General features: G+C 39.9%; 1 protein-coding gene across 7 annotated transcripts; it reads left to right on the top strand.

Annotated features, from left to right (window-relative positions):
* Nucleotides 1-1,399: 1,399 nt before the first annotated feature.
* Nucleotides 1,400-21,181, top strand: LOC112235055 (carcinoembryonic antigen-related cell adhesion molecule 5). 7 transcript variants are annotated; one of them, XR_002950994.2, is made up of 10 exons: nucleotides 1,402-1,541; nucleotides 1,835-2,155; nucleotides 3,123-3,398; nucleotides 3,826-4,092; nucleotides 6,211-6,486; nucleotides 7,821-7,935; nucleotides 8,742-8,785; nucleotides 9,187-9,230; nucleotides 11,989-13,036; nucleotides 21,136-21,181. XR_002950994.2 is itself a non-coding variant. In XM_024403444.2 (9 exons), the coding sequence occupies exons 1-9, from the start codon at nucleotides 1,490-1,492 to the stop codon at nucleotides 12,118-12,120; spliced, it is 1,524 nt and encodes a 507-aa protein (XP_024259212.1). In that variant the 5' UTR covers nucleotides 1,401-1,489; the 3' UTR covers nucleotides 12,121-13,963. The 7 variants fall into 7 exon arrangements, 4 of the variants coding, with proteins under 4 accessions (XP_024259212.1, XP_024259213.1, XP_024259211.1 ...); XR_002950995.2 differs by lacking the exons at nucleotides 11,989-13,036; nucleotides 21,136-21,181 and adding an exon at nucleotides 8,940-9,081 and having other exon boundaries at nucleotides 1,400-1,541; nucleotides 9,187-9,236; XR_002950996.2 differs by lacking the exons at nucleotides 11,989-13,036; nucleotides 21,136-21,181 and adding an exon at nucleotides 8,940-9,083 and having other exon boundaries at nucleotides 1,400-1,541; nucleotides 9,190-9,227.
* Nucleotides 21,182-22,640: the final 1,459 nt, after the last annotated feature.

Genomic DNA, 22,640 nt, shown 5'->3' with positions numbered 1-22,640 from the left:
ACAGTTCTCTATTGAGGGCATTTGGTCAACACAAACACTCCAACATAATCAATGAAAATCTCCCAAGGAAAAACATACATCTTCTTCTCCAGATGAAACAGGAACACAATATGATTATCTTTAAACTACAACAAAAGTCACGGGATTGTCACCGTCTTAGTGGTTCTTCATGGATAGCTCCTCTGTCTCAGTGGCCATCTTCCAGAGATAGTTCCCCCCCTTCTCTGCTGGTTCCATACTCTCTCTTATAGGGGAAGGAGAATATGTCATTAGTTCCGTCAGCTGTGCTTAATTGACTCTGGTTACCTTGTCTCCCATGCCTTGTTGGGCTACTATCCGTGAGCCCAGCCTGCCCTCTGGTGGTCCTTCCACAGTATTGACCTCGCTTTGTGCACGGGGGCATTGTCATGCTGAAACAGGAAAGGGCCTTCCCCAAACTGTTGACACAAAGTTGGAAGCACAGAATTATCTCGAATGGCATTGTATGCATTTGCTTAAGATTTCCCTTCACTGGACCAAGAGGCATAGCCCAAACAATGAAAAACAGCCCCAGACCATTATTCCTCCTCCACCAAAGTTTACAGTTGGTACTATGCATTTGTTGCTCCTACACGGTTCAGCTTCACAGTAACAGGACTTACAGTTGTCCAGGGCAGCTCAAGCAGGGCAAAACATTTGACGGATTTACTTGTTGGAAAGGTGGCATCCTATGGCAGTGCCACGTTGAAAGTCACTGAGCTTTTCAGTAAGGCCTCTCTATGTTTGTCTATGGAGATTGCATGGCGGTGTGCTCAATTTTATACACTTGTCAGCTACGGGTGTGGCTGAAATAGCAAAATCATTCATTTGAAGGGTGTCTACATACTTTTGTGTATATAGTCTACCTGGATAAGGGCGCATGAGGCTATCATGTAGAGGGAAAGCTGCATCTCCCATTAAAACATGAGGACTTGCTGCTGTGGTACCTGTCAGGACAGCAGGCAGTGATAAATCAAGGGTCTTTTTCAGCAGTTTGGACCCAAAATAACTATTTTGAAACACTCTGTCATAGCTCTCTTGGCCGTATGCACCTATATCCACCATTGTGAACCTGTAGTGGGCATCTTCTCTCTCCTTATCTCGTCTATAATACTGTATGTGTTGCTAGGTTGATTAGATCTGGGGCAATTCACAAACATTTACTTTTCTCGCCAGTCAAGTGTCCCTCTGTGTACAGCCCCGATGAATTGCAACTCAATATTATGAAGGTGTTCCTAACGTTTTGTACACTCTGTGTATGTGCTGAACCGAGCAGCTGCAATTTCCTTTCTGGAGTAGGTTTAATTTCATTGGTAGGAGCAAGAGGGTGGAGTTTTATTGTGCAGCCTCTGAGGCTGGATTGTCTGGGAGGTGGCTTCCAGGGCAAAAAGAAGAGTTTTTCAACTGGGTGTGTTCACCAAACTAAAGCGTACACAGTAGCTACTATGCATGCATCTGTCTAGTGGTTCGAATGGATTCTCGACCCTTTAACTTTTACCTTTCACTATGTTTTCATGTTGTAGGTAAGACCAATATAATTAATAGATTTTTGTAGATGGCACATTTGTTCTGTGAAATGTATACACAGTATTGAGTAATGTGCTGCTTACATTCATTTAAAATATTTTAATTAGTCGTTTTTATTTACATTTACATACTGAATGTTGGAATTTAAGATATGTATAGTGTAATTGTTTTATCAACCTACAAAACAATACAAACGCATGGACTACTACTTGAGTTGGTATGCCATAGAGTTGAAATAGTGGATAATTCAGGAAATAATTGTTACTCAAACCTATGCTTGTCTCTCCAGGGTTGTGTTATGGAAAAGGTTTGTTACCAGCAGATTCCATGGTCGGGGAGGTTACACACAATGTGACATTCACAATCGTGAATCCACCAAGCGCACCATTTAGGGTAGTAGCCTGGACAGCTAATGGTACTAATGTAATAACCAGTGGTGGCGGCGAGGCTGACGATATAGGTACTGGATATGTAGGAAGAATCACTTTGAACTCTACTACTGGATCTCTGGAACTCAGGAATCTAGTCCTGAGTGACACGGGAGAATATGTAGTCAATATATTTGCAGTTGGACAACCAAATGAAGGGACTGCTACATTGAGGGTGTATGGTGAGTACTTTGTGTTGCTGCAGTCATTGTCTGACAACACCAATTTGGTTTTACATCAGCGGTACACTTCACACACTATACCTTGAATTCTAATTACAGTAAGCCTTATATTATCTTTACAAGGAAGGCTGGATTTTCCAAAATGTGTCACCTGTACTGTACCATAATACTGACACACCATCCTTTAGGAAAGATTTTGAAATACAGTACATTTTTCCTCCCTATGTACTTTTTTTTCAGTAAATATATAATTGTTCAAATCCAGAAGAAGCAAGTCTTCCAAGGAAATCCAGAGATTTTCACTCACCTGTATTTGGTTGCATTCCACTCAAAATACAGCTTTATATGATTTCTCCATTTACATACTCCAGACATATTTTGGATATGTATTTTACTTACTTAGGTATTTGATAGTTTTGTGTTTAAGTATAACCTTAGGGCCCCATTTAATTCTGGAAACGTGTCTAAAGCACCTTAGAAACTCTCCAATCCAACTCATTTTATAAAATTATCCCTGACAAACACACTGTTCGTGCGTTCCAGGTCGCACATTGCAATCGTAATGTCATAAGGATCATATTATACAGTAATTATGTTCTTTCTCAAAAACACGAAATGCAGTGCTTGACTAATGCTGTGCTTTTAGCAGGGGGTGCTCCTGCATCAAACCGCCACTACCCAAAAGGCATAGTCAGACTATCTTGGGAATCAGTTTGTGATTTGTGATTTTTAGCTTGTGAGCAAGTTATTGTAGGTGCATTATTGCTGTTTTATGTCTAAAACAGTTACTGGCAATTTGCTGGTTCAAGTTACAATTGGTCAATACTGTTGAGCTCTTCTGGATGGAACAGATCCAAGTGCTCCATTCAAATGAACAATCGGTAAAAAATCTGGCCAAACACTCTGGCTTTGGATCAGATTGTTTTCTAAGCCAATAGGAAGTTGTTATTGTGTTTTTAACCCACAGCGCCAGTCTCCAAGATGACAATAACTGCCAACAACATAGACTTAGTGGAGTTCAACAGCTCTGTCAGTCTGTCCTGCTCCTCCTCTGGCTCCTCCCCCTCTTACCGCTGGCTGAATGGCAGCTCAGAGTTCACAGCCAGTGATGGAGTTCAGCTTGATGATGGAAACAGCACTCTCACCATAGTCAGAGTGACCCGGTATGACCAGGGGCCGTTCTGGTGTATTGTCTCCAACCCCATCAACAGTGACAATGAGAGTATAACCCTCACCATCAGCTGTGAGTCTCTAACCTGCATGTCTTACCCTTCTAAGTGAACTGCATGTGGAAAGAGATACAGTATGTGTAAACATTGTTTACCTGTGTACTTCATCTTGTAATTTCTTGAGTTTGCTTCCCATAGTGGCAATTCAACTGAAAAATAACAAGACATCAAATCTTGAAAATAACTCCCCTTGTTCTGGTATAGAAAAAAACATTCCTGTTTAGTATGCAACTTCCCTTCATCCTATTCTAACATCTTCCACTACCATAAACATTTGTAGACAGTTGTGGTGTGCCTTTGGCGATAGGACGCTTGATCTAGATAGATCCACTTTTACATTCATGACATTGATGAATGTGGTCTACAGTATTAGAACTGTAGATTACTTTTGGCCATCCTTATTTTTTAGCAAAGGTGTTTGACATGGACCATTTATTACAGATGGTCCAGAAAACATAACATTGAAGGTGACCCCTCTAGATGTACTGTATGGATCAGGGTCAGACCTCACTCTGTCCTGCTCAGCTGAGTCCAGTCCTCCTGCCCAGTTTCGGTGGGCTCTGAATGGAGAACTGCTGTCCAATCAGGGACCAGTACTCAGGCTAGAGAACATCCAGGCCAGTCAGAGTGGTAGGTACAGCTGCTGGGCCCATAATACCAGAACCCTGAGGTACCAGACATCTGAGCCCTCTGACATCACTGTGCTGGGTAAGTGGTAGCTGTGACACAAAATCCACATTGTAGTATTTACCGGTGTTTGTAGTTCTGTGGGGTAGTGTCAGCGGTTCTGTCCAGAACTGAATGTTTCAGACTTCAACAATTGACATTTTAAATAGCTCTGAGATTTCCCACACTCAACCATGCATCTTTTGAAAAATATTTCCAGTTGTAATAACAGCTGGGTATTCAGTGTGTGCCCAAAAACTCACCAGTCCTGGCCACGATCTCACTTTGCAAAGTTAGCCTTGTGTGCCAGTGTGCTCCAATGCATGTGTCAATGCGAGAGCTGTGTGTCATTTTTTGGGGAACCCCAGAGAACTCCAATGACTGTAAACAACAAAAGGGATTTTGTTTCATGGCTAGGTAAGTGGGAAAGAGGAATAGACAGTTATTGGAGAAAACAAAGACTGACTTTGATGGTTTCATTGGTACAGGAAAGTCACAGCTGATATTTGGTCTTTGTTACATCAATGTGAGTTTTGTGCTTACTAATGTGCAATGTTTATTTAGTTGTTTTTCAGTTTGCTGTGGTTGTCTCAATAATTAGTGTTCTGTCGATTGCGTGAATCAGGCATTGTGAGGGAATGAAAGCTGATAATTTGACGGCCATGCACTAAAGAAAGGATGTGATAGAATTCACATTGAGAGTATTGGCCATCTATATTGAAACATGTACTTACACGAAACAGTCAAAGCATAACTGACTTGCCGGGTTAAATAAAGGTTGAATAAAATAAAATAAGTACCAGTGAAAAGTTTTAGAACACCTACTCATTCAAGGATTTTCTTTATTTTTACTGTTTTTTTTACATTGTATAATAATAGTGAAGAAATCAACACTATGAAATAACACATATGGAATCATGTAGTAACCAAAAAACATTTATATTTGAGATTATTCAAAGTATGCCCTTTGCCTTGATGACAGCTTTGCACACTCTTGGCATTCTCTCAACCAGCTTCATGAGGAATGTTTTTCCAACAGTCTTGAAGCAGTTCCCACATATGCTGAGCACTTGTTGGCTGCTTTTCCTTCACTCTGCTGTCCAACTCATTGCAACCCATCTCAAACGGGTTCAGGTCGAGTGATTGTGGAGGCCAGGTCACATTATGCAGCACTCCATCACTCTCCTTGGTCAAATATCCCTTACACAGCCTGGAGGTGTGTTTTGGGTCATTGTCCTGTAAAGAAAAACAAATTATAGTCCCACTAAGCGCAAACCAGATGGGATGGCGGTTCGCTGTAGAATGCTGTTGTAGCCATGCTGGTTAAGTGTGCCTTGAATTCTAAATAAATCACAGACAGTGTCACCAGTAAAGCAACCCACACCATCACACCTCCTCCTCCATGCTTCACGGTGGGAACCACACATGCGGAGATAATCTGTTCACCTATACTCTGCGTCTCATAAAGACACGGCGGTTGGAACCAAAAATCACAGATTTGGACTCAACAGACCAAAGTACAGATTTCCACAGGTCTAATGTCCTTTGCTCATGTTTCTTGGCCCATGCAAGTCTTTTCTCCTTATTGGTATCCTTTAGTAGTGGTTTCTTTGCAGGAATTCGACCATGAAAGCCTGACTCACACAGTTGATGTTGAGATGTGTCTGTTACTTGAACTCTGAAGCATTTATTTTGGCTGCAATCTGAGGTGCAGTTAACTCTAATGAACTTATCCTCTGCAGCAGAGGTAACTCTGGGTCTTCCTTTCTTGTGGCGGTCCTCATGAGAGCCAGTTTCCTCAAAGCACTTGATGGTTTTTGCAACTGCACTTGAAGAAACATTCAAAGTTCTTGAAATGTTCCTCATTTACTGACTTAAATGTCTTAAAGTACACTTTTGGTTACTACGTGAATTCCATATGGGTAATTTCATAGTTTTGATTTATCAACTTTTTACAACGTAGAAAATAGTCAAAATAATGAAAAACCTTTAAATGAGTAGATGTGGCCAAACTTTTGACTGGTACTGTATGTACGGAATGTAAGACTAAAACAGGCTTTTTGTAGAGTTGTTCACTATTAGTAAAACAAGGGTAATGTATAAACTACATTATTGTAGCCTTTCTCATTCAAGTAACCATTTCTGTACTCCTTTTCACAGAAAGAATATCTAGTGCTAAACTCACAATTTCCCCAAACCCTCCAATCATCGAAGGGGGTTCTGTCACCTTAACCTGTGATGCTTCTGGCTCCATCAGCAACAGAGACTGGATGAAGGATGGTCAGCCTCTGTCTCCTAGTGAAAGAATCATCTTCTCTGAGGATAATAAGACAGTTTCTATCAGTCCTTTGAATTTAACAGATTCTGGAATATTCCTGTGTCATCTCGCCAACCTTCTCAGCAATGAGAATGCATCTTACAATCTCACTGTTAATTGTGAGTATGACACAACCTATGCAGTGGGGCAAAAAAGTATTTAGTCAGCCACCAATTGTGCAAGTTCTTTGTGCAAGTTCTTAAATAGATGAGAGAGGCCTGTAATTTTCATCATAGGTACACTTCAACTATGACAGACAAAATGAGGGAAAAAAATCCAGAAAATCACATTGTAGGATTTTTAATGAATTTATTTGCAAATTATGGTGGAAAATAAGTATTTGGTCAATAACAAAAGTTTATCTCAATACTTTGTTAAATACCCTTTGTTGGCAATGACAGAGGTCAAATGTTTTCTGTAAGTCTTCACAAGGTTTTCACACACTGTTGCTGGTATTTTGGCCCATTCCTCCATGCAGATCTCCTCTAGAGCAGTGATGTTTGGGGCTGTTGCTGGGCAACATGGACTTTCAACTCCCTCCAAAGATTTTCTATGGCTTTGAGATCTGGAGACTGGCTAGGCCACTCCAGGACCTTGAAATGCTTCTTACGAAGCCACTCCTTCGTTGCCCGGGCGGTGTGTTTGGGATCATTGTCATGCTGAAAGACCCAGCCACGTTTCATCTTCAATGCCCTTGCTGATGGAAGGAGGTTTTCACTCAAAATCTCACGATACATGGCCCCATTCATTCTTTCCTTTACATGGATCAGATCATTTTGACCCCACGGGGTGAGATCTTGCGTGGAGCCCCAGATCGAGATTATCAGTGGGAGATTATCAGTGGTCTTGTATGTCTTCCATTTCCTAATAATTGCTCCCACAGTTGATTTCTTCAAACCAAGCTGCTTACCTATTGCAGATTCAGTCTTCCCAGCCTGGTGCAGGTCAAAATGTTGTTTCTGGTGTCCTTTGACAGCTCTTTGGTCTTGGCCATAGTGGAGTTTGGAGTGTGACTGTTTGAGGTTGTGGACAGGTGTCTTTTATACTGATAACAAGTTCAAACAGGTGCCATTAATACAGGTAATGAGTGGAGGACAGAAGAGCCTCTTAAAGAAGAAGTTACAGGTCTGTGAGAGCCAGAAATCTTGCTTGTTTGTAGGTGACCAAATACTTATTTTCCACCATAATTTGCAAATAAATTCATAAAAAATCCTACAATGTGATTTTCTGGATTTTTTTTTTCATTTTGTCTGTCATAGTTGAAGTGTTCCTATGATGAAAATTACAGGCTTCTCTCATCTTTTTAAGTGGGAGATCTTGCACAATTAAACTTCATGTAGTTTGTTGCTTTGAAATGATCTCCTAAACCGATGAGATGGCAACATGGCTTATTCAAAGTGTACTGTATATGCTCAATCTCATCGCTGTATGGTTCTGTCCCTGTTCTTTGCAGTGAAGGGATCAACACAAGGTGGACCAAATGTTGGTGCCATCGTTGGTGGTAGTTTGGGTGCAGTAGCTGTGGTTGCAGTGACAGTGATAGGTGTGGTGGCAGCTATGAAAAAGGGGTAAGTAACAGCTACATTTTATTCTAAGCAGTTTTTTGTCCCACATATCCTTGCTCTGTATGGTGTTTCATATTGGTTTAGCTTTTAAGCTCTATGCTTGAAATAGTTAGTCAGACAGCCAACTAGTTAGCTGAACCTTGACCCTTTAGGTTTGCTTAATGTGTGTCTCACTGACCCATGGCTGAAAGTATAATAGGTGTTTGCTCATGATGAGACTCATGAGAGAGATTTCCCTGTTTAGTTGAGTTTTCATTTGTCAACTTCCTTGATTGTCACCACTTCTCTCGAAACCGTTTATTATAGTACAGGGCTTGTAGAGGCTTGGTCTTATCATACATTGGCTCAGGGATTTTCTTGCAAGGAATGGCTTTTCATGTAAGCAAACACACATTTCTGTAATCAGATATGAATTGAGGAGTAGTTGGTTATACTGTAATATGAGAGGGGTTCAAAATAAATAGACGTAAACAATGTGGCATTGGAGCTGTGAAAGGTCAATTGCAGGAAAGCATTTGACAATTTCTAAAAGGTAACTATAGACTGATAACAACCTAAGAATTGCTCCGGCCTGTGAATAGAAGAGAGGTGTAGTATGATTTACAGTAAAGGTGAAGGTTATATTCTCATAACAGGATATTATTAATCCTTCCTGTAGTTGGATGTCAGGGCTGGAGTTGTCAAGGTTATGAACAAATTATTTGTTGGTGGTTCAATGTCATTCATTTGCATTATCTAAATTATATGTGTACCTGAACATAACAATAGTAATTTCCCAAAGATACTGACTGCTACTTATTTTCAATTAGCTACTTCAAGAAAATAACTTCCAGTGGAAGGACAGTTGGCAACAGTAAGTATAAGTTGTGTGTGTGTGTTTGCTATCACAGGCATCCATTTTGTAAATGAATCAAACATTTCTGTTTCCAGAAAAGGCAATTTGATGAACTTTTGGTATACATATATTTCTACTTTGTCTAATAGTCAACTGATCTCCATCTCTCTAGTTCCCAGCTGTGTAAATACTTAACTTCCCCTGTCTGTTTGGGAAAACAAACCTATCTCTGCTCCTGATTATCATAATCTTCTACAGACACAAAAACGAACTAACCATCATGCCTGTAATCTAAGGCAATGCTTTGATTGAAGGTGTGAGTATTAGCAGTCAATGTTGATTAGTGCTTCATGATTGTGAAACCTACTCTACTGTAAAGTGCAATCCCATTTCTAAGTGCTATTTGTGTGTCATCCCAGCAGGTGAAAGCTCTACTAATGGAGGGGGGAAAGGAGGAAACCAGGTACTGTGCATTGTCATGTCATGCATTTAACTGTCATTGTTTTCTGTTTTCATAGCTTTGATAGGGTATTTGTTTAACTCACATGAATGTCATGCCAATGTATAATAAACTCAGCTAAAAAAGAAACAGCCCTTTTTCAGGACCCTGTCTTTCAAAGATAATTAGTGAAAATCCAAATAACTTCACATATCTTCATTGTAAAGGGTTTAAATACGGTTTCCAATGCTTGTTCAACGAACCATAATCAATTAATGAACATGCACCTGTGGAATGGTCGTTAAGACACTAACAGTGTACAGACGTTAGGCAATTAAGGTCACAGTTATGAAAACTTAGGACACTAAAGAGGCCTTTCAACTGACTCTGAAAAACACAAAAGGAAAGATGCCCAGGGTCCCTGCTCATCTGCATGAACATGCCTTAGGCATGCTGCAAGGAGGCATGAGGACTGCAGATGTGGCCAGGGCAATACATTTCAATGTCTGTACTGTGAGACGCCTAAGACAGCGCTACAGGGAGACAGGATGGACAGCTGATCGTCCTCGCAGTGGCAGACCACGTGTAACAACACCTACACAGGATTGGTACATCCGAACATCACACCTGCGGGACAGGTACAGGATGGCAACAACTGCCTGAGTTACACCAGGAACGCACAATCCCTCCATCAGTGCTCAGACTGTCTGCAATTGGCTGAGAGAGGCTAGACTGAGGGCTTGTAGGCCTGTTGTAAGGCATGTCCTCACCAGACATCACCGGAAACAACGTAGTCTATGGCCACAAACCCACTGTCGCTCGACCAGACAGGCCTGGCAAAAACTGCTCTTCACTGACGAGTCACGGTTTTGTCTCACCAGGGGTGATTGTCGGATTCATGTTTATCTTCGATGTAATGAGCGTTACACCGAGGCCTGTACTCTGGAGCGGGATCGGTTTGGAGGTGGAGGGTCCGTCATGGTCTGGGGCAGTGTGTCAGAGCATCATCGGACTGAGCTTCTTGTCATTGCAGGCTATCTCAACACTGTCCGTTACAGGGAAGACATCCTCCTCCCTCATGTGGTACCCTTCCTGCAGGCTCATCCTGACATGGCCCTCCAGCATGAGAATGCCACCAGCCATACTGCTCGTTCTGTGCATGATTTCCTGCAAGGCCATGGCCTGCGAAGATCCCGGATCTCAATCCCATTAGGCATGTCTGGGATCTGTTAGATCGGAGGGTGAGGGCTAGGGCCATTCCCCAGAAATGTCCGGTAACTTACAGGTGATTTGGTGGAAGAGTGAGGTAACATCTCACAGCAAGAACTGGCAATGAGGAGGAGATGCACTGCAGTAGTTAATGCAGCTGTTGGCCACACCTGATACTGACTTACTTTTGATTTTGACCCCCCCCCCCCTTTTGTTCAGGACTAATTATTCCATTTCTGTTAGTCACATGTCTGTGGAAAATAAACGCAGTTGACAGTGAGAGGACGTTTCTTTTTTTTTCTGAGTTTATTTCCTTTATTTACAGTATTGACATCATTCAGGTGCACAGATAATTAACTGACCTGCCTTTGATACTGCCATTTTGTGTAGAAAGAGCTGCACTCTGGGCGACATGTACGATATCATATCTTGTCTGGCTATCAGATATCATGATCAGAATAGTAGATTCTATTGTTTTATAAGACTATAATGATCATCACATATAAATATCTCATCACACAATGTAGAAGAAGATGGGTCAGTATAGTAGTTATAAAATAACAATAAGATAATATACAGTAATAGCTTAAATGGCACCAGAGCCAAGCTCCTGGTCTGCTACAGTATATCTCCTGGCATTGTTCCTGCTAAGCCACAGTCTGACATTTAACCATGTGTATACAGTGCCTTGCGAAAGTATTCGGCCTCCTTGAACTTTGCGACCTTTTGCCACATTTTGCACGCCCAATTTTTCAGTTTTTGATTTGTTAAAAAAGTTTGAAATATCCAATAAATGTCGTTCCACTTCAAGATTGTGTCCCACTTGTTGTTGATTCTTCACAAAAAAATACAGTTTTATATCTTTATGTTTGAAGCCTGAAATGTGGCAAAAGGTCGCAAAGTTCAAGGGGGCCGAATACTTTCGCAAGGCACTGTATATCCATATCCGCACATCATAGAGATAATCCCACTTTCAGGCAGGGGTAGTATGCATTGCATTACTGTAAGGCTGAGGGAATTTGCTCCAGGAAGAGAATATTATATTGAGCTTGCACACACAACTTTTCTTGTCAAGTATTTACAACAGACTGTTGCCTTGGCTACTCAGCGATGACAAATGTATGCCTGTCAAGTGCCATGAGCCCTAATGTGTCCATTTGGCTGCAATTTAATCTCTTCTAAAACTCAACCGAAAGAAATATAAAAGATATGAGGAACTATCTTCGTAATCAACACTGACCTTTTTCAAGATAATAATAGAAACATGACAACCTGCTCATAATGGCCTAGTCTGGTAACTGGTTCACTAGCTGTGTGACACACCTTCACTCCTGGCATACAAGGCTAGTAACGACCACACAGTTTGAGGGGATGTAACAAGTTCCCTGCCCTCAAGAAGTTGTACGAGAAATAACCAAAAAAAGTTGACTGAACTAACTCTGTGTTTGTAATTATCCACTGCTCTGGTGCTTATAGCTCTAGATGTGATGCAGTACAAAAAGGTCCCTGAGTTTGTCCTTGTCAGGTCATGGTCAGGACTGAACTAAGACATGTCTCTCCTCTCTCCTCCTAGGAGCTGAACTATGCAGACATCACACAATTCCAGAAGAGGGATGGTGGGTCAGTTCAGCTGGGGAACCTGGGTATTTCCTCCACAGAGTACGCTACGGTCAGAGTCAACAACCGGCCCGGTCAGCCGACCTAACCCACCTACCAGGCCCACCAATCCCAGTACACCCAGGTGAAAAAACCTGCCCATAAGCCTGCCCCTGATGCTGCATCCACCGTCTACTCAGACGTCCGAAGGAACTGACCACCCCTCCCTGTCAATCATCTGGACCAGTTGGGGTCAGTCAGGGTGACTAGGCCTGTTCAGACATGGTCAGTGAAGCCCCACAACCTTCTCTGTGTCAAACGTTTTCTAATAATGTATCCCTTATTAGGCCTGGAGATCCCTGGACAAACAAAAATGTCAGTTGACCCCTTAGCTATTATCATTACATTGGGTGTTAATCTGTTTTAAAATGAATACTCAACTAATAGTAATGATAATGTCCTAATAGCTCATCAGATCGTGATGGATAGTGAATATATTGATATACACAAATAATACAGCTACATACACAATGTGCCATTATAGATAGTCTCTCTAACTGCTCTTTTCAGTTCTCATACATACAGTACTGTTGAAGTAACTGTACTATACGACAAATAGTGAAAATCATTAGCATGCATCCCATGATTTATTAGAACAGCAACACAGAGGAACACCATTTCTCAGGGTGACATGGGTACCTTATCCCTGGTCATTTGCATGTATGGTGTACATGATACCTTATGTACTGTTAGATATCATAACAGGGAAATGAAATAGCCCTCTGTGCAGTATGTGTACATGATAAATACTGTTTGCTTTGTTTATTAGCAATAGATGGCTCTCTCACTGTTGATTTGTTTGTCTGAGTGTACAGTGTGTGCATTCAATAATTATTTGGATCAATAATTTCCCTATGGCTATTTGATTATTAAAACACCAATAACAAGATGGGGAATAAAATATAATATTTTTCTTATTAAAAGTTGAAATGAACGAAACCAACAATGGTTATGTCGGTGACAAAGTGCAGTACCACACACATCTATCATAAAACTACCTGTATTTTGGCTTGAGGACAACATACTGTAGTCCCAACCATGCATGAGAAGTTTTTAAACACCACACTACCCATTTAGCTTTAATAATAAAGCTATATTTATTATTTGGGACATTTTCTACAGTGATGCTTGTACCTCAAACCTATTTCAATAACATATTACTATATTTTAAATTATTCAACTAATGTACAATATGAGAAAGTAGGCTTGATTTACAGTAAGATACTTGTGCTTCTAGTTCCGACCGTGCAGCAATATTAACAAATAATCTAACAATTACACAACAACTACCTACTATATTTGTATGTTTAAATTATTAAATTAATGTACAATGTGTGAGAAAGCAGGCTTGATTTACATTAAGATACATTTGTTAATCTTTATGGTTTATTGTGGTTCCAAGCATTTTTGTTATTTGTGAATCCACCTATATTTGAGTCATTATGTATTTTGCAGCAAAAACAGAAGTGTCTGTATGCTTAAGAATGGTTTATTTAATGTCAAATGTACTGTACATGATTTAGTGCCATATCTACTCCCAAACCAAACATTCCAGTTGATCTACTACCAAACCAATCATAGAGTTATGTAAGAACACAGGGGAAGGCACAGCGTGGGTAATGCTATACTCCAACATCAAAGGCCCTCTCGGTCAACACTCTCAATACACTTAGTAATTCCTTTGTACTCATATGAATCCATTGGTTCCTATGATGTCATTGAAGTTTTATCATTCTGACCTGTATACTGCTACTGTACATACTTCACATGATTATTGTCATAATGAATTGTAGACTCGTCTGTTTACAATACAACTATTTGTTTTGAAATAATTGCTATTTTATGGAAGAATTTACATTTTGATGCCAATAAATTATATTTGCTGTAACATGGCTAACATTTCTGTCTTGGATTGGCAGGGATTAAGCACATGGGGTTCTGCTTTCAAATTGCTGTGTAGTACAGAAAAAGTACAACTGAGACAAACTATTTGGGGTTTAAATTATTTAAACTAAAGAATCTTTCAGTAACAGATACTTAATTGTAATAATTAACTGTAATGAATGAGCTCCACGTATAATATGAAATCACTTCTCTCTTTTAGCAGTGTAATATTTCGGGAATTTCCTCATTGAATATTTTAAAGCACTTCTCTCTTTTGAAGGGCAATTACAGCACTTTTCAACCTCATATTCATTATCTCTAGCACAAAACCAATCAAATCAAATCCAATTGAATTTGTCACATGCGCCGAACACAACAGGAGTAGACCTTACAGTGAAATGCTTACTTACAAGCCCTTAACCAACAATGTGGTTTTAAGAAAATCTCTAAAAAAGTAAGAGACAGGAATTACAAATCGCTAAAGAGCAGCAGTAGATAACAATTGCTTGGCTGTATACATGGGGTACTGGTACAGAGTCAATATGAGGTAATTATGTACATGAAGATAGAGTTATTAAAGTGGCTATGCATAGATAATAACAGAGAATAACAGCAGCATGGGGGGGGGCAGTGCAAATAGTCTGGGTAGCCATTTGATTAGCTGTTCAGGAATCTTATGGCTTGGGGGTAGAAGCTGTTTAGAAGCCTCTTGGACTTAGACTTGGCGCTCTGGTACCGCTTGCTGTGTGGAACTGCCATACCAGGCAGTGATGCAACCTGTCAGGATGCTCTCGATGGGGGAGCTGTAAAACCTTTTGAGGATCTGAGGACCCATGCCAAATCTTTTCAGTCTCCTGAGGGGGAATGTGTTTGTCGTGCCCTCTTCACGACTGTCTTGGTGTGTTTGGCCATTCTAGTGTGTTGTTGATGTGGATTCGATCTATAAAAAAGTGGTCAGATGAAGCAGATGCTAAACTACAGGACTGTTTTGTTAGCACAGACTGGAATATGTTCCGGGATTCTTCCGATGGCATTGAGGAGTACACCACATCAGTCACTGGCTTTATCAGTAAGTGCTGGAATATGGTTGCACATTTAACACTCTGATAGAAATGAGGTAAAACTGATATAGTTCCCCTGCATAAAAGTCGCCGTCCGCAACTTTAATGCTCTGGATGAGCGTTTCCCTGTTTGCTTATGGTGGAATAGAGCTAATTGAGTGCGTTTTTAGTGTCAACCTCAGTCTGTGATGGTATGTAGACAACTATGAAAAATACAGATGAAAACAATCTAGGTAGATGGTGTGGTCTACAGCTTATCATGAGATACTCTAGCTCAGGCAGGCAAAACCCTGAGACTTCCTTAGATATTGTGCACCAGCTATTGTTTACAAATATGCATAGGCCCCCGCCCCGTGTCTCACCAGAGGCTGCTGTTCTGTCTTGCCAATAGAGTGTAAACCCGCCAGCTCTTTGTTCTTAAAGTCATCGTTCAGCCATGACTCAGTGAAACATATGATATCACAGTTTTTAATGTCCCGTTGGTAGGATATACAGTGGGGCAAATAAGTATTTAGTCAGCCACCAATTGTGCAAGTTCTCCCACTTAAAAAGATGAGAGAGGCCTGTGAATTTTCATCATAGGTACACTTCAACTATGACAGACAAAATGAGAAAAAAAATCCAGAAAATCACATTGTAGGATTTTTAATGAATTTATTTGCAAATTATGGTGGAAAATAAGTATTTGGTCACTCGTTACCTGTATTAATGGCACATGTTTGAACTTGTTATCAGTATAAAAGACACCTGTCCACAACCTCAAACAGTCACACTCCAAACTCCACTATGGCCAAGACCAAAGAGTTGTCAAAGGACACCAGAAACAAAATTTTAGACCTGCAAATGGGATGAACTGAAAGTACGTACAGTGGGGGGAAAAAGTATTTAGTCAGCCACCAATTGTGCAAGTTCTCCCACTTAAAAATGAGAGAGGCCTGTAATTTTCATCATAGGTACACTTCAACTATGACAGACAAAATGAGAAAAAAAATCCAGAAAATCATATTGTAGGATTTTTAATGAATTTATTTGCAAATTATGGTGGAAAATAAGTATTTGGTCAATAACAAAAGTTTATTTCAATACTTTGTTACATACCCTTTGTTGGCAATGACAGAGGTCAAACGTATTCTGTAAGCCTTCACAAGGTTTTCACGCACTGTTGCTGGTATTATGGCCCATTCCTCCATGGAGATCTCCTCTAGGGAGCAGTGATGTTTTGGGGCTGTTGCTTGGCAACACAGACTTTCAACTATCTCCAAAGATTTTCTAAGGGGGTGAGATCTGGAGACTGGCTAGGCCACTCCAGGACCTTGAAATGCTTCTTATGAAGCCACTCCTTTGTTGCCCGGGCGGTGTGTTTGGGATCATTGTCATGCTGAAAGACCCAGCCACGTTTCATTTTCAATGCCCTTGCTGGTGGAAGGAGGTTTTCACTCAAAATCTCATGATACATGGCCCCATTCATTCTTTCCTTTACACGGATCAGTCGTCCTGGTCCCTTTGCAGGACAACAGCCCCAAAGCATGATGTTTCCACCCCCATGCTTCACAGTAGGTATGGTGTTCTTTGGATGCAACTTAGCATTCTTTGTCCTCCAAACACGACGAGTTGAGTTTTTCCCAAAAGGTTATATTTTGGTTTCATCTGACCATATGACATTCTCCTAATCTTCTTCTGGATCATTCAAATGCTCTCTAGCAAACTTCAGACGGGCCTGGACATGTACTGGCTTAAGCAGGGGGACATGTCAGGATTTGCGTCCCTGGCAGCAGTGTGTTACTGATGGTAGGCTTTGTTACTTTGGTCCCAGCTCTCTGCAGGTCATTCACTAGGTCCCCCCGTGTGGTTCTGGGATTTTTGCTCACCGTTCTTGTGATCATTTTGACCCCACGGGGTGAGATCTTGCGTGGAGCCCCAGATCGAGGGAGATTATCAGTGGTCTTGTATGTCTTCCATTTCCTAATAATTGCTCCCACAGTTGATTTCTTCAAACCAAGCTGCTTACCTATTGCAGATTCAGTCTTCCCAGCCTGGTGCAGGTCTACAATTTTGTTTCTGGTGTTCTTTGACAACTCTTTGGTCTTGGCCATAGTGGAGTTTGGAGTGTGACTGTTTGAGGTTGTGGACAGGTGTCTTTTATACTGATAACAAGTTCAAACATGTGCCATTAATACAGGTAACGAGTGGAGGACAGAGGAGCCTCTTAAAGAAGAACTTACACGTCTGTGAGAGCCAGAAATCTTGCTTGTTTGTATTCAGTTTTTAGCCAGAGGGAGGGCATTTTCTTTCTCCCCACGTCACTGCAAATTTCATAGTGCACGAAAATCAATGTTTGAGGATTTCATTGAGTAGAACTTTATATATTTGTTTATAAAAAGTATAAAATTGTGCAGTTTTCACATATGTAGACACTGGTATTGTGCTGGAGATAATGAAATGAAAAGATATCAAAATGTATGCTCTCAAGACGTTCAGGATAAGAGTGTCTGCTAAATTACAAAAATGTGAAATGTAAAATGATGTTGAAAAGTGTTAGAATTGACAGTTGTGTTAAGTACTTATGTAAAAGTACTTTAAAGTACTACTTAAGTCGTTTTTTGAGTATCTGTACTTTAGTATTTATATTTTTGACAACTTTTATTTTTACTTCAATACACTCCTAAAGAAAATGATGTAATTTTTACTCCATACATTTCCCCTGACACCCAAATGTACTCGTTACATTTTGAATGAATGCTTAGCAGGACAGGAAAATGCTCCAATTCACACACATATCAAGAGAACATCCCTGGTCATCCCTACTGCCTCTGATCTGGCGGACTCACTAAACACAAACGCATTATTTGTAAATGGTGTCTGAGTGTTGAAGTGTGCACCTGGCTGTCCATCAATTTAAAAAACAAGAAAATTGTGCCGTCTGATTTGTTTAATGTAAGGAATACTATACTTTTGCTTTTGATAATTACGTATATTTACAACCAAATACTTTTAGACTTTTACCCAAGTAGTACTGTACTGGTACTTGAGTCATTTTCTATCTTTACTTTTACTCAAGTATGACAAATGAGTACTTTTTCCACAACTGGGAATTGCCCTTTAACAGTGGAACTTCCTCGTTGAATATACACGGGCACATGTCCACTCTTTCTCTATTACTTATTTCTCTCTCGCATGAGTTTGGATATGTTTTACATACATTAGTAAAGTGAATACACATCTGCCTCTGAAGCACAAAAGATGCAGTTATACGGTACATCACGTTTGACATTGGGTGTTACAGAATGCAACTAAAAGGTTGGATGTGTGACAGATTCAGGGGAAAGAGCATATGAACGATTTTGAAAGGGAGACAAAATGCTAATTTTGTTAGTGTGTGCATTTTTTTCCATATCTATGTTGAGACTCATTATACAGGTTGTCACCATAGCGGAGTGTTTGTTTGTTTATTTATTATTGCACTATCAAAGCTCATTGAATCGATTGGAAAAACGGAATTATGCAAATAGAATTCAGCTTAAGTGCTTTCTCCATTCAGGGCCTGCAAAACACACCAGACACCCATGTACTGATATAACACTGTCTCATCAACCTCATGTAACTCTTCATTTAACAGAATCTCAAATAAATATTTTTTATCCATTTAATCCTTTATTCATAGACGTGATGCCGTTGAGATGAAACATCTCTTTTACCAAAAAGGCAGCAATATACAAACATATCCTTGCTCTGTACGATTGGTATCTATGAGTTCAATTTATTGGGTTAGCTTTTCAATAGCTATGCGTGTTGATCAAACTTTTAAAAATGTTTACCTTTATTTGACTAGGCAAGTCAGTTAAGAACACATTCTTATTTAAACTCAGCAAAAAAAGAAACGTCCCCTTTTCAGGACCCTGTCTTTCAATGATCATTTGTAAAAATCCAAATATCTTCACATATCTTCATTATAAAGGGTTTCCCATGCTTGTTCAACAATCCATAAGCAATTAATGAACATGCACCTGTGGAACGGTCGTTAAGACACTAACAGCTAATGTCACAGTTGTGAAAACTTAGGACACTAAAGAGGCCTTTCAACTGACTCTGAAAACACCAAAGGAAAGCTGCCCAGGGTCCCTGCTCATCTGTGTGAACATACCTTAGGCATGCTGCAAGGAGGCATGAGGACTGCAGATGTGGTCAGGGCAATAAATTGCAATGTCTGTACTGTGAGACGCCTAAGACAGCGCTACAGGGAGACAGGATGGACAGCTGATTGTCCTCGCAGTGGCAGAGCACGTGTAACAACACCTGCACAGGATCGGTACATCCGAACATCACACCTGTGGGACAGGTACAGGATGACAACAACAACTGCCCAAGTTACACCAGCAACGCACAATCCCTCCATCATTGCTCAGTCTGTCCGCAATAGGCTGAGAGTGGCTGGACTGAGGGCTTGTAGGCCTGTAGGCCTCACCAGACATCACCGGTAACAACGTCGCATATGGGCACAAACCCACCGTCGCTGGACCAGACAGGACTGGCAAAAAGTGCTCTACACTGACGAGTTACGGTTTTGTCTCACCAGGGGTGATGGTCGGATTCACACTTAAAGAGAACTTGATGACCTTTGGTCTAAATCTATTTCTGCACTGTGTACTACTACTATCAAATAGTAAATTAATTTATCTAGTGCCCAGATCTGGAAATATTTTGGGAAAACAAACCTCTCTGCTCCTGCTTACCATACTCTTCTACAGACACACAAAATACTAATTAACCTACCAATGCTTGTAATCTAAGGCAATGATTTGATTGAAGGTGTAAGTATGGACCAAGTTGATTATTGCGACATGATTGTAAAACCTACAGTACTGTAAAGTACAGTCCCATCTCTAACTGCTGTTTGTGTGTCATCCCAGCATATACACATTCTGCTAATGGAGGGGGAAAGGAAACCAGGTACTATGTACTGTCATGTCATGCATTTAAATGTCATGCATTTCTGTTTTCTCAGCTTTGAGAGCACATTAGTTTAACTCAGATGAATGTAATGCCAATGTATAATATGTCCCTTGTTTATGGTATTGACATCATGCAGGTGCACAGATAAGTGACGGAGCTGCTTTTGTTATTTTGATTTGGCCATTTCATGTAGAAAGAGCTGCACATTGGGTGACATATCTTGTCTGGCTATCAGATATCATGATCAGTATAGTAGATACTATCGTTGTATAAGACTATAATGATCATCACATATAAATATCTCATCACACAATGTAGAAGAAGATGGGTCAGTATAGTAGTTATAAAATAACTATAAGATAATATACAGTAATAGTTTAAACGGCACCAGAGCCAAGCTCATGGTAGCCAACGTTGTATATCTTGGCATTGTTTTTGCTAATCCACAGTCTGACATTTAACCAGGTTTATAACCTCATATCATTATAAAGGGGGCAGTATGTGTGGCCTGTTTACTGTAAGGCTGAGGGACTTTGCACCAGGAAGATAATATTATATTGAGCTTGCACACACAACTTTTCTTGTCAAGTATTTACAACAGACTGTTGCCTTGGCTACTCAGAGATGACAAATGTATTTCTGTCAAGTGCCATGAGCCCTAATGTGGTCATTTGGTTGCAATTGAGTCTCCTGAAACTCAACCGAAAGAAATACGAAAGACATAACTGGTTCACAAGCTGTGTGACAGGCGGGGTGGGGGGTTCTACTAAACTAACAGATGGAATGTTTTCAGATGGTCATACCAAGGACCATTTAGCTATTTGATTTAGAATTTGAAGATATAAGATATAGTCTCTCTTACTGCGCTTTTCAGCTCTAAAACATACTGTAGATCTAACTGTACTATACCACAAATTGGGAAAAGCATTAGCATGCATCCCATGGTTTAGCAGAATAGCATCACAGAGGAACATCATCTCTCAGGGTGATCTGTGTACCATTGCCCTGGTCATGTACGCTGTACATGATACCTTAAGTGCTGTTAGATATCGTTTACGGGAAATGAAATAGCCCTGTGTGCAGTTTGCGTAAATGTTTTATTTATTAACAATAGCTCTTTTCTGTAAGTTGAAATGAACGAAACCAACAATGGTTATGTCGCTGACAAGGTGCAGTACCACACACATCTATCATAAAACTACCTGTATTTTGGCTCGAGGACAACATACTGTAGTCCCAACCATGCATGGGTAGTTTTTAAACACCACACTACCCATTTAGCCTTAATAATAAAGCTGTATTTATTATTTGGGACATTTTCTACAATTATGCTTGTACCTCAAACTTCCTTCAGCAACTTATATGAAGTCAAATCCAGTTTTATTGGTCACATACACATGGTTAGCAGATGTTATTGTGAGTGTAGCGAAATGTTTGTGCTTCTAGTTCCGACCGTGCCGCAATATTAACAAGTAATCTAACAATTACACAACAACTACCTAATATATTTGTATGTTTAAATTATTAAATTAATGTACAATGTGTTAGAAAGCAGGCTTGATTTACATTAAGATACATTTGTTAATCTTTATGATTGCCAGATTTATTCTGGTTTATTGTGGTTCCAAGCATTTTTATTCGTGAATCCACTATAATGATCATCACATAAAAATACATATAAATATCTCATCACACATTATGTATTTTGCAGCAAAAACAGAAGTGTCTGTATGCTTAAGAATGGTTTATTTAATGTCAAATGTACTGTACATGATTTAGTGCCATATCTACTCCCAAACCAAACATTCCAGTTGATCTACTACCAAACCAATCATAGAGTTATGTAAGAACACAGGGGAAGGCACAGCGTGGGTAATGCTATACTCCAACATCAAAGGCCCTCTCGGTCAACACTCTCAATACACTTAGTAATTCCTTTGTACTCAAATGAATCCATTGGTTCCTATGATGTCAATTTGGGCTTGTCATTGAAGTTGTACTTTTTCACCTGTTGACTGCTACTGTACATACTGCACATGATTATTAAGCATACTGGATTTTAGACTTGTCTGCCTTTAAAAAAGAGGAATGCAACTATTTGTTTTGAAATAATTGCACATTTATGGAAGAATTTGAATTTTTATGCCAATAAATTATATTTGCTGTAACATGGTTAACATTTCTGTCTTGGCAGGGAATAAGCACATGGGGTTCTGCTTTCAAATTGCTGTGTAGTACAGAAAAAGTACATTTCAGACTATTTGGGGTTTAAATGGTTTATACTAAATAATATATTAGTAACATTTTCTCAATTTTAATAATTAACTGTAATGAATGAGGTCGATGTAGAATGTTAAAGCACTTGTCTCTTTTAACAGTGTAATATTTCTGGAAAATGTTAAAGTACTTCTCTCTTTTAAAGGGCAATTCCGCCACTTTTCAATCACATATTTATTATTTCCAGCACCAAACCAGTATCGACATATGTGAAAACATATGAAAGGTCCTAAAAAATGCTTCTTTGTGACATAACTTGGGAGAATTAAAAAAACACAAAAAAAACAGGGATTTTCAAAACCTACAAACAGTTTCTGGCCAGGGGGAGGGTCATTTTCTTGCTCTCACGTCTCCTCAAATTTCACATTGTTTGAAAATCAATGTTTGAGGCTGTCAT

This window comes from Oncorhynchus tshawytscha, linkage group LG23 (assembly GCF_018296145.1).
Source record: "Oncorhynchus tshawytscha isolate Ot180627B linkage group LG23, Otsh_v2.0, whole genome shotgun sequence".
In the NCBI taxonomy this organism is placed as follows: domain Eukaryota; kingdom Metazoa; phylum Chordata; class Actinopteri; order Salmoniformes; family Salmonidae; genus Oncorhynchus; species Oncorhynchus tshawytscha.
The sequence above is the reverse complement of the archived record's forward strand: the minus strand, read 5'-3'. Positions and strand labels throughout refer to the sequence as shown.

Excerpts from the sequence above, each read along its gene's own strand:
- LOC112235055 (XM_024403443.2), top strand. The coding sequence starts at position 1,490 with ATGGATTCTCGACCCTTTAACTTTTACCTTTCACTATGTTTTCATGTT. Across the intron at positions 1,542-1,834 it reads ACTATGTTTTCATGTTGTAG|GGTTGTGTTATGGAAAAGGT; the intron begins GTAAGACCAATA and ends TTGTCTCTCCAG. Across the intron at positions 3,399-3,825 it reads TATAACCCTCACCATCAGCT|ATGGTCCAGAAAACATAACA; the intron begins GTGAGTCTCTAA and ends CATTTATTACAG.